The sequence below is a fragment of the Drosophila ficusphila genome, unplaced genomic scaffold, assembly GCF_018152265.1.
Source record: "Drosophila ficusphila isolate 14025-0441.05 unplaced genomic scaffold, ASM1815226v1 contig_47, whole genome shotgun sequence".
Taxonomy (NCBI): Eukaryota; Metazoa; Arthropoda; class Insecta; order Diptera; family Drosophilidae; genus Drosophila; species Drosophila ficusphila.
In genome coordinates this window covers 1391977-1404916 of record NW_025064388.1, presented here as the reverse complement: position 1 = coordinate 1404916, position 12940 = coordinate 1391977, and the positions used below count along the sequence as shown (strand labels likewise).

At 42.4% G+C, this 12940-nt stretch overlaps 1 protein-coding gene across 1 annotated transcript; it reads right to left on the bottom strand.

Annotated features, from left to right (window-relative positions):
- Window positions 1-11893: 11893 nt before the first annotated feature.
- On the bottom strand, window positions 11894-12340 carry LOC122320290. Its single transcript, XM_043208455.1, has one exon. It carries the CDS (start codon window positions 12338-12340, stop codon window positions 11894-11896), a length of 447 nt encoding a protein of 148 aa, XP_043064390.1.
- Window positions 12341-12940: the final 600 nt, after the last annotated feature.

Here is a 12940-nt window from a genome sequence, read left to right as displayed (position 1 = left end):
GTCTCTGCTCGGGCGCCATGAAGATTCACAATAGTTTTTGTGAGACGATAATATTTAACACTGCCAAATTTAAAGAACAAAATGACACGAATTCAACACGGGAAATATGACAAAGTTTATTGGTATATAAATTTCAAATTGAATAGCTTATAGAAACGACTTAGAGCGGGTGCGTGCGAGACGATCAGAATCTAAACGAGACTGGCTTCCTTTATTTCATCTCCTACTTCTTTTCCTTCTTCCCGCTACTTCATTTTCTCTTATACTTATTTTCTATTTGCTTCATTACATTCCATTTCATTGAGTTTCTTCTGATTTAATTTTCGTATGATATTGTAACTTAAGTAAAGGGCTGAAATCAGCCAACAGAGTCATTAAGCTTTGCGGGCTTACCCAAATGGAGTGAGTGTATAGCATTAATTGATAGGCATTGTAAATACCTAGAAACTTCCGACCAGACCGAAGCCGGTACGAAGGCGCACCATGTAGTTAGTGGCGGTAAACATCGCTATCAACAAGGACAACGTTTAGGGGCCAGCTTTAATTGTACCACTTAAACCTGCCTCTATTGTTCCGATGTTAATCATAAAATATTTAGCTGCCCCCAATTCAAAGCTCTTACAGCGGTATGAGGTAGCTAAAGGACAATTTCTCTGTCTAAACTGCTTAGGCAAGGGACATCATCTGTCCAAGTGTCCTTCTAGCCAGAAATGTCGTTTGTGCTCTCGATCACATCACACTCTGCTTCATCGTGAGAGTACAAATTTAGCTCAGCAAACCCGCTCGGAACCACCAGCCAGTGTTGACGTTGTTTCTCAAACTCATATAGGCTATTCACAAGACCAAGTCATCTTGGCCACGGCCATGGTCTTGGTAAGGGATGCAAACGGTAGTTATAGAGTTGGTCGAGCATTACTTGATTCATGCTCGCAAGTTAACTTTCTGTCTGATAATTTCGCGCAAGCCCTTCGGTTACCACGGAGTAACAGCAATATAAATATCTGTAGCATCGGGGACAGCCAAACTCGGATAAGACAACTGGCAACAACAGCAATTAAGTCTCGGCTTAACAATTTTGAACTTTCGCTTGAATTTTGTGTCACTAAGCATATCGCATACCAGCCAGATGCCGATATTGACACCTCATCTTGGAACTGGCCTCGAAATACTCCGCTAGCGGACGATACATTCTATAAAACTCGCCCAATAGATTTGCTGTTAGGAACTGAAGCATTTTTCGACGTAATTTCAGTCGGACAAATCAAACTTGGTCCTAGGCTTCCTACCTTACAAAAAACCTTGTTTGGATGGGTGGTCACTGGTCGCTGTAAACGAGTCAGCCCGACAACATCGCACTGTTATTCTCTTACATTAGAGGAATCGATAAACAAAAACCTGGAAAGACTTTGGCAGTTAGATGAAGTGGAAAAGGTGGACAAGGTCTCCCCCGAACATCGTAGTTGTGAGCAAGCCTTTCTGAAAACAGTACATCAGGAGTCGAATGGTAGAGTAGTCACACAGCTGCCGTTTAAGGATGATCCTTCAATATTGGGCAAGTCCTACGACACAGCTCGTCGCAGATTTGAAACTCTTGAGCGTCGTTTAAGGGGATCACCTGAAGTCAAGGCTGCGTATGTGGACTTTATGCGAGAGTACGAAGAGCTCAATCATTTAACACTGGTGCCTAAGCCCAGGTTAGATGAGCCTCACTTCTATATTCCACACCATTGCGTTTTCAAACCAAGTAGTACCACAACTAAATTGAGAGTTGTTTTCGACGCGTCATGTAAGACTTCTACTGGAGTATCGTTGAATGACCTACTTATGGTGGGACCAACAATACAGAGTGATCTGTATACATTGCTTATTCGTTTTCGGACCTTCAAATATGCCATTACTGCCGATGTTGTCAAGATGTTTAGACAGGTCTTAATTGATTCGCCACATCGCAAATTTCCATATATTTTTTGGAGAGACTCACCAGAAAAGGAGTTAAAAACGTATCAATTGAACACCGTCACCTACGGTACAGCGTCAGCGTCGTATCTTGCCATCCGCAGCATGGTCTATCTTGCCGACTTGTACGGCACAAATAATAAAGCTGGTTCAGAAGCGTTGAAGTCATCGTTTTATGTGGACGATTTTCTTTGTGGTCATGATACCTTAGACGGACTTAGGCGAATTAAACGCGAAGTTACTGACATTTTGAACAGAGGTGGTTTTAAGCTAAGGAAATGGCACTCAAATCACAAGGAATTCGTGGACGACCATAACTTGAAACCTCTGAACATCGAAGACACTGAAGTCGCAACTACGCTGGGTATGAATTGGAACCAAAGGGATGATGTATTTCTGTTTGAATTCACACCTAAAAAGGCAGTTTCGGTGACTAAACGCGCCATACTATCGATTTCGTCATCACTCTTCGACCCTCTGGGTTTGATTTCGCCAATCATCATAACAGCAAAGATTTTATTACAGGAGTTATGGTTGATGAAGCTGAACTGGGATGAATCGGTTCCACAAAACATCGAACATGGGTGGAAATCATTTATCGAATCGTTATCGTCACTTGAAAGGCTCCCAGTGCCGCGATATTGCTTACAGCCAAACGAGGAAGGATTCGAACTTCATGGATTTAGCGATGCCTCGATACGTGCCTATGGCTGCTGTGTCTACACACGCACGATCGATTTGAATGGCAAGGTTGTTGTGAGATTGCTTACATCAAAGGGCAGAGTGGCTCCGACACGAAAACTGTCTTTGCCAAAATTGGAATTGGCAGGGGCACATCTTTTGGCGAAGCTGATCGCAAGAATCCGTGAAATCCTCACAAATCTTCGGTACAAAATATTTCTATGGTCTGATTCGCAAATCGTTCTATATTGGCTAGGACAGCACTCTGCTACATTATCAACATTTGTAGGAAACCGTGTATCCGAGATACAGGAGTTGTCTGCTGATTGTACTTGGCGATACTTTCCGACAAAGGTTAATCTGGCGGATATGGTATCCAGAGGATGCACGTCCTTAGAACTAGCCGACTCAATTTGGTTCACTGGACCCTCTTATCTACAACAACCAATGGATTACTGGCCAAAGGACAAACGAGGTCAGATAGATCCAGAAGTAGTCTCATGTGAGAAGCGTAAGGCAGCATTCGTGGCAAAAATATATGACAATCCCTTGCTCAACTTAGTCGAAAACACTAGCTCTCATCTTCGTTGCCTTCGTATCGTAGCATGGATGCTTCGGTTCGCATATACATCACAAAAAATAGAATCATTCGATACAACCTTTCCGTCACCAACAGAGCTGAATCGAACATTCCACTGCATCATTTGGAATCTACAAGGGCAGTCATTTTCTCAGGAGCTTCGATCTTTACACAGAGGCGCCATAGATGGATTTGCGCTAATGAAGGTCGGTGGCAGGCTACAACAATCGAATCTGCCAGAATCCCAAATACACCCAATCTTGCTCAGCAGCAAGGACAACTTCGTTCGGCGCTACATCAAACATCTTCACATCACAAATTATCACGCGGGTCCGAAGGCACTAGTTGCTATCATTCGTCTTCGTTTCTGGATTGTAAATGCTCGAGATGCAGCCAGACGCGTTGTTAGATCGTGCATACATTGCGTTCGTTATAAGCCACAGCTGTAGCGACAAATTATGGGAAATCTTCCGGTGGAGCGTCTAACAGTTTCAAGACCATTTGCACGATACGGTGTTGACTTTGCTGGACCAGTCAACATATACATGCGCATAAGAGGAAAGGGCCCAACAAAGGGTTAAATATGCATATTCGTATGCTTTGCGTCAAAGGCCGTCCATATCGAATTGGTTTCGGACCTTTCAACGGAGGCATTTATAGCGGCCCCAAAACGCATGATTGGGAGACGCGGACTACCAACCGACATATTTTGTGACAATGCCACAAATTTTGTAGGGGCTTGTAACAAATTAAAGGCTCTCCACGATTTTTTGTTTAAAACCGAAACTAAATCAGCTATCCTTTTGCTCAAACGAATTTATAAACTTTCGATTTATACCCCCCAGGGCTCCACATTTCGGAGGACTATGGGAGGCCGCCGTGAAGAGTGCGAAGGGACTATTAAATCGTTCTATCACAAACGCGCGCCTAACCTTCAAAGAACTCAGCACGGTTCTTATCGACATCGAAGCGATCCTAAATTCGCGACCCATAACGCCACTATCATCCGACCCTAACGATTTGGAGGCCCTCACTCCGGGTCACTTCCTCGTAGGAAACTCCTTGCGTGCGTTGCCTTAAGACCCGTCTGAAGGCGAAAACATCGACAACTTGGAGCGTTGGAGAAGAGTCAGCGCAATAAAGCAACATTTTTGGCAGCGATGGGTATACGAGCACGTAGCAGAGCTGCAGATGCGATCGAGCTGGAACAAGGTGATGGATAACGTGGCCATTGGAAGTATGGTCATCGTCCATGAAGACAACGTGGTTCCACAACGCTGGATAATGGGTCGAGTTGAAGCTACTACGTCAGGCAAGGATCGTCGAGTTAGAGTGGCTGACGTTCGCACATCCAAGGGTATCATAAGGCGTCCTATACCTACATAAGCTGGCACTATTACCTGTCTGTTGAAATTCACGAGTGTAATTTCAATGGGGCCGGGATGTTGGGTCATCGCAGAAACATCTCTCTTAAAACTTATATTAGTTTCGATAAACCTTTGAAATGTATTTATCTCTACATTCTTTGTATTCACCATTCTTGCATTCTTTGTATTCATGTATTCTTGCATTCACCACGAGTCGGCCGCTGCGCCGGCACGAAAATGGCATTATTAAAAATTCGATCGTTTGGAGCACACGCAATTTGCAACCCGAGTTTTTATTTTAAAAAAATCGCTAAATCGACCTGATCACACCGCCCAAAACACACCCTCGGCAAGAAAACGCTCTTGTCCCTACAGCGTCCATAGTACTATGTTTTTGCTTGAATGCAACTTGGTTATGTGAGATTAGGTTATTGCGGGTGATGAACCACATAAGTCTGCGGGCTATGATTTTTTCAATTGTTTTTCCTAAACAGGATAGGAGGGAGATGGTGCGGTAGCTGTTAATTTCGGCAGGAGGTTTATTGTGGGTATATTCCGGAGTTAAACATTTCATTATATATATCTAAAAGTCTATTTTTGAGGGAGTATGGCATTTCTTTGAGCATTGGGTAGGATATACTGTCTGCACCAGGGGTTTTACCTTTTGACCTGACCTTTTGACACACCAGAATCGCACTTCAAAAATCGAAATGGCTGTGGTGGCACACCGGCCAGCCTCTTTACGTCGGACCGAAATTTTTTCGAAGAAGAAAGAGGGGATATCCTGGAGGTAAAATTTTCCAGACAAATCCGTTTAGCAACAAGTACAGATTTTTTAAAAACTGCATTGGCTCTTTTATAATTCTTTAGGTTAGAGTCTGACATTCTGGACTTGTAAACCGCGAACAAGTATTGCTTTTCATTTCGAAGTTTCTGAAGTGTGCAATTCCACCACGGAACTGCTGCCTTATGCACGACACGTTTGGTTTGTGGAATACTGCAGTTAGCTGCGGACCTAATCCCTTTGGTTAATCGTGCAACTTGGTGGTTTAAACAACCGGTCTTCCAACTGATTGCTGTTAGTACGCACTTCGATCTATAAACATCCCAGTTAGCTAAATCTAGTTTATATTTAGGAAGGGGAGGGGTGGGGTCAGGACTAAAATTTATGGAAAAACTTATTGATATGGGGAAATGATCACTGCCGTGAAGGTTGGCCAAGATCGACCAACTGCACGTATGTGCTATCTGCGGGGTGGTTAAGGAAAGATCTACATGGGTTAGGGAGTTGTGGGTGGATAAATGTGTGGGAGATCCATCGTTGAGGACAATCAGATCTTGTTCCGCTATTAGTTTTTCAATTTTTTTGCCTCTGGTGTTTGATTGAGGAGAGCCCCAAAGAGGACACCACGAGTTAAAGTCCCCTAGAACGATGTATGGCTGTCTAACTGTGTCAAGAATAGCAGATACGTCGAGTGTAGAAAAGCTTTGATTAGGAGGAATGTAAACATTGACGATCTGTATGTCAATGCTTACATTGAGCTCCAAAACAGAGCAGAGGATGTTAGAGTTGATGTTGCGGTGTTTGTGGGGGAGGTTTTGTTTAATAAGAATACCGATACCTTGCTTAGCACTGATATTCTGCGGTAAATTGTGGAAATAACCAACGTAGCCTTTGGGACAGACAAAATTTATAAAGTTAAATGGCAGGTTTGTTTCTTGTAAACATAAAATGTCGGGCGATTGTTCTTTTATTAGAATAGAAAGTTCGTGGTAGTGGTTAAATATTCCGTTTATATTCCATTGCGAGATTTTAATTGGCATAGATTCAATTAAAAAAATAAAATAATACTAAAATTGGTATTATAGTGGTGATAATTAATGCAAAGGGGAAAACTGGACTATGAATCCGGTGATTCCATAGAATCAGAATAAGAAATCGGATAAGATACCTGAGACGTAGAGATAGTTGGGGATTTAGGTAAAATTATATTGTTGGATTTTTCAGTAAGAGCTTTAATAACATTGGAGTGCGAGCGGATAAAAGAGCTTGGGTTTTGAGTATTGGGTACAGTAGAGAGAGAAGGCTTGTATGAGTTTGAAAGAGAAGAGGTTGGCATGTTGGTAAGAGAGATCGTGTTGATCTCACTATCAGGCTTCGGAGTTATGGTACTTTTGTCGGTTTTCGTGTTCGGGCTTCGGGCAGTTGTAGAAGACGGGCTTGCTGAGCTGGCGATAGAAGCGAAGGTAGTCGATGCGTTGTTCTTATTGTTTTGTTGTTGTAGAATAATACGGGCTTCACGGAAGCTGCATCTCTTACTAGTTTTTATGCAGAGAAGTTCTCTCTGGTATTGATATTTTGGGCATGTTGGAAAGGAGACAGGATGATCGCCACTACAGTTCGCGCAGAAAATGCGAGTGCAGGGCACTGGAAGATGAGGAGAGAGGTTACAAGAAACGCAAGTTGCGGTGTTTTTGCAGTGTTTCGTTGTGTATCCCAGAAGTTGACAAGACTTACACCTCATCGGATTAGGAAAATATTCCCTAACCTCTACGGTATGCCAAGAGACGTCAAGCTTACTCGGTAACTTGTAAGAGTCAAAAGTAACAAGTATTTTGCCAAAGGGTTTGACGGCAAGTCAATGATTTTCGTAAATTTGTAAACGCTGTGAACATTTTGCGACTTCAGCTCTTCGACAATTTCTGTTTCGGGAACATTGATCAAGCAAGGGGCATAAACTGTGCCTTTAACATAATTAAGGGGGTCTTCCTATGTGATGGGTTGAAAAAATCGATTTTTTTTTTTCATAAATTGCTCCCTTAACATGTCTAAAATACGGTAGTAAAGCGATTTTAGAAAATTCGAAGTCGTTTTAAAGATACAGCAGGTAAAAGAAAGAGCGGTTCGGAGCGCTGAGTTGGCAGTTAGAAACTTTAAACGCGTTTTTCTCAAAACTGTGTTTTTCAAACTTTCCTCCATTGTATCTCAGAAACGGCTGGACCGAATTACTTGAAATTTACAGGGCGCACTCAATATATGTAAACGCATGGAATGAACTATTATCAATCGAAAATTTTCAGAACTTCGATTTTTTTATAGCAAAAAACAAAAAAAAAACGCCTAATTTGCAACTTTTTTTTCAAATGTCTATCAAAAATCCAATTTTTTTTATACTCATTTGATTATAGGTCATTCCGTGCTTTTAAGCCTACAAATTAAAACGCCGTTTATTTTTTTTTTTTCTGATAAGCCGATCAGCCGGAATCGTGGAGGAAGTGGAAGCTCTTTTTTTCGAGGCGGGGGTGTTCAGAGCGCTGTAACTCTAGTTTGACTGAATATTTTTAGCTGAAATTTTTTATTTATACTGTCCAAATATGTGTTAATAAATAATAAAAAAACTTGAAGCTCTAAATATTTACTGGTCGTAGAAAAAAAATCCTAAAATATCCCTAAAAAACAGGCCGTCACATAGGAAGACCCCCTTAAGAGATTGGTGAAGTTTGATTTCCACATCAGTTATACCAGGCAAAGCAGAAACCTTGGTAAACTTATCGGCGACTTCACGGGAGTTAACCAGGAGAAGCAGATTACCATCACGTAAGGTTGATATAGAGGAGATTTCTTTGCTTATAAGCTTAAGAGAGCGGTGGATTGCGAAACAAGAGAATTCGGATAGCGCTTTAGCGGATTTGGATGCAACGACTATAAATCGTGGGTTTTTTTGCTGGGTTAAGGGAAGTTCAGGGAAATCGACGGGAAGTTTTTGATATGGTTTTTTTTTTTTGCTTTGTGGCTAGCGCTAAGGCTGGCAAAGCGGTTATCCCCAAGATTTGGTGGCCCGGGGGCCATGATAATTATTTTTCGGTGTGCACTTGAAAAAAAGTTGCTAGAACGACGTGCGCGAAGGGAAGATCGCAGGCCGAAAAATAGGCGAGAGAGTGAAAGAAGCAAATTGCAAGAAACCACTGATAGTTCGGAAGACAACGACGTCTGCACTCGAAGAGAGATAGTCGGTGACTGTCTGACTGAAATTATAATACCCTTTTGCTCTGCAAGGGTATAAAAATGGAGACAAAAAATGTGCGGAATCGCATTACAAGAGAACGGCTGGGCCGATCTGGCTCAAATTATTTTTCAATTGTTTGTACCCGCCAGAAGAAGGTTATAGCATAAGAAAACCTTCTGGAAAAGTTGCTAGCGGCTCAACAGATGTACACAAAGATGTATGTAAAATTCTAAAACACACTACAAAGATCATAGCTGCGTTGATATTGTGTATCGAGGAAGTCGGTAAAAAAATATTTAAACAAAAAAATCGAGTGAACTTAAACAATTGGAAATAATGCCTGCTGTTAGACGAATAAGACTTGGACGGCGTTCGCGCAATGTAATAAATAGTCCGAATTTCCGTAATAGTCGGACGCAAGAGGAACGTGCAGAAATAAATGCATCGACACGTGCCCGAATGGCACAGCTTCGCGCTGCACAAGCCCCCCTCAAGCCCGACAAAATAATAGAGTAAGACGAACCGCAAATGAAAACTTAAATCGCGCTGCATTTGCATACAATTCTGAAACACCCTACAAAGATCATAGCTGCGTTGTTATTGGTTCATTGTCTGTCGTATGTCAGCATTGCAATGCACTGAAGTTTCGATTGGAATCTCCCGGCTTATGCTTTGCAAGTGGCAAAATTAAATGGCCCGTTTTGACTCATCCACCAGAGCTATTGTATTCGCTACTATATGGAAATTCGGCCCAATCAAGCAATTTCCTAAAGCTTGCACAAAAATATAACGGATCCTTTCAAATGACCTCAAATGACATCAACCAGGCTACAATCCAAGTTATAAGGTAATGGCGTCTCTCTTTTATCAAAATTAACAACTCCCAATGATTTCGAGTCAAAAAAATTTCACAAAAAATTTGAATTACCAGTGTTCTGTTATTACTCTGGGGTTATATGAAATCGTGAAATTGGGGCGAGGCAAAGTTCGCCGGGTCCGCTAGTATATATATATTTTTCGATCTTTCCTATGGCAGCTATATGATAGAGTTATCCGATTTTGATAAAATTTAATCCGAAATTCAATAGTAGTTAGAAAACGCCATCTGGAAGAAATCAAAACGATCTGATCAAAAACAACGGAGTGAGAATTTTTTATTTCATTCTCTCGTATGGGAGCTATCCGATATAGTAGGCCGATCCGGCCCGTTCTGACTTATATACTGCGTGCAATAACTACACACCTTTTGGGAAAGTTTCAGCAAGATAAGTTTAAAACCGAGAGACTAGTTTGAAGAGAAAGAGACAGACGGACAGACATGCAGACGGACAGACATACAGACGTACAGACGTATTTCGATTCAGATGGTGATTTTTTTGCCTTTTGCACTGCAAGGGTATACAAAAATTTGGTTGAAACTCTCTTGAAATTAACCGTTTTGCACGGTAAACGAATGGTGAGTTGAGTAGATGGTTTGGAGATTTTTTGTATTATTGAAAATAAATAAAAACAATTGTTTCATTAAAATCTGCCCACACCAATACGAGAAATTTGTAATGACCTTTTAAAGCAGTTAATCCTTTTTTGCATAATATTTAATTTTATTTCTAGTTTCTGTTGGGTCAATGAGCTTTTTCATTAACCATTACCTTGGCGGTGACCAAATAAAATAATCCGCACAAATTTTCGTTTAGTAATTGCACTTATTTATTTTAATGGCATCAAGGCCTTAAATGTAAAAAGTTAATGTTTGTGCGAGTGTTGATTAGGCAGGCAGACCGAATTGTCTGTGCCTTTTTTACAGCGAAAGTATGTTGGGCAAACAGACCGATTTGTCTGTGCCGTTTTAGCCGCGAAAGTATATAAGCCGAAAAGAATGGGCAGGCGATCAGCGACCGTCCCTTCTGCTATCGAGTACCAAAATCGAACTATATAGAAGCTGCTTGCCGTGGATAAAGGCCAGGTAGCGATAAGAAAAGTGCAAAAGGGAGTTAGCAATTACAATATATGACAGTGTTGCCGCGCAGGGCAAATAGAAAAACAAAGGCAAACAGCAAGCGATCAATATACGTTAAGATTTGAAATTTAATTATTTGAATTAGGCTGCGGCATGACCGAACATTTTGGAAAACCAGGGCTTTCAACCAGATCCTGCTTCGGCAGCACGCACAACTTGCGGACTGCCCTTCGAGTGATTCCAGTTAATGTTCGTATCACTGCCACACGAGCAACTCCATCGGATCCAGGCACCAATTCCATGACCCTGGCTAATGGCCATTTAAGCGGAGGCAAATTCTCATTCTGGACCAGGACGACATCGTTGATTTGAAGCGCAGGTTTGGGAGTGCGCCACTTTGACCGTTGCCGTAAACGGAGTCAAATAGTCTTCACGCCACCGTGACCAGAAGATTTGTTGGAAGTAGGAAATTCTCTGCCAGCGGTCCAAACGGTTGAAGTTCAGCTTTGTGACGTCAGACTCAGAGTACAACACCAGTGGAACTGTGCCAAGAAAGTGTGCAAAAATTAGCGCCTCAAGATCTGCCGGATTCTCGGAAAGAGGGAGTAAAGGTCGTGAGTGTACAATTGCCGCAATGTGGCAAACGAGAGTGCGCAATTCATCGAACAATAATAACGATGGGCCAACAGAACGATAGAAATGAAATTTGGACGTTTTTACTGCAGGCTCCCAGAGCGGCGTTTACACGATCCTTGGGCAAGTCAGCCATTATGTGTTGAGATAGCTGTGGTTTGGCTCGAAAGAATATCACGCATTAAGACGTTGCAGCGGACACTGTTTTCCGGCCACCTATCTGCCAAAAGTGAAGGCGCATGTGAGCGAACAGCGCTCGCGGACCAGATGCTGGATGCTGGCGTGGCAGTATGACAGGATGCCACGAACTCGCATCAGACCGAAGCTATCGACGAATGGCAAAAGCGAGGACAATGGGCTGGATGATGAAATTTGCTGCTTAGAATGCAGCCTGCAGTAGTCATCAGACAGGTTGCTCATTTGGACACATCTGATGAGCATCTGAGTGCCCATTTTAACATCTTCGACGGCAAGACCAGGAGGTCTTATACGGTGTGCAAATTTATATACATATCCAAAAGTGCGGGTCATCTTTTGCCAAGAATTAAAAAATTTGCATTTTAAAGTCAAATCCACTTCGGTCGAGACGTCAACCAAAATGCGCTTTATGAGCTCGGAAGAAATCTTCGAAAGCAAGCAAGTCTCAGGCCAATCGTGCTGATTCTTGTGAAGAAGCGCCGGACCTCAGAACCAAAGGGCAGATTCCAGAAGCTCACTCGGGAAAGCAGCTCTTGACAAGATATCGGCTGGATTGATGCCAATTGATGCCACTGGATAGCTCTTGAATTAAAGAAATTCGATTAGCAATAAATACTTGGAAACGTGAAGGTTCATCGCTTATCCATGATAAAGCTACAGCGTAATCCGACCAAAAATAAAACGGGCAATCGAAGAGATCCATGTTGCGTACGTCCCGCATCAGCTGGGCCAGTAACAAGGCAGCGCAGAGCTCCAATTCGGGAACTGTGAGAGTCTTGAAAGGTGCCACACGATACTTTGAACAAAACAGATGCACTTCTCGTTTGCCATCAGCTATTGAAACCAGATAGATGCATCCTCCATAGGCGTCGATGCTAATGTCACAGAATCCGTGAACCTCAATAGCACTATTTGGATGCAACGCATGTCGAGGAAACTTCAATTTCTGGGTACGACCCATGTCAGATGACAACTTCAGCCACGATATCTTGAGTGCCTCAGGAATGCTCTTATCCCACTCCAACTTTTCTCTTCAGACTTGTTGCAGGAAGAATTTGGCCTTGGCGACTACAGGACCAATGAGACCAAGATGATTATAAATCCTAGCAATTGTGGACAACACCAGTAGTTTACAAGGCTTTGAAGAAACCTGTATGGGAGAAAAAGAGAAACGAAACACATCCGCTGCAGGGTCCCAAGAATTAACCAGTGTCTTGGTAAAGTCGCTCCCATCGTTAAACTTCAGGAATGTTTCCTTCTCCGAGTCAGCAATTTGATTAAGGACATCGCGGTCGTTGGAACACCATTTCCTGAGTTTAAAGACATCAAGTTGGTGGTTTGAGACATGATTTCGAGGACCTGCTGTGCTGATTTCCCTCCTGTGATCAGATCGTCAACGTAGAAGTCTCGCAAAATGGTTTAGGAGCCGATTAAAAATGAGCTCTTCTCATCACTCGTCAATTGATGCATCGTTCTAACGGATAAAAAGGCTGCAGGCTTAGTTCCATAAGTCACGGTATCCAGCTTCAATACCTGCACCTCCTGGTCCGGTGAGTCACGC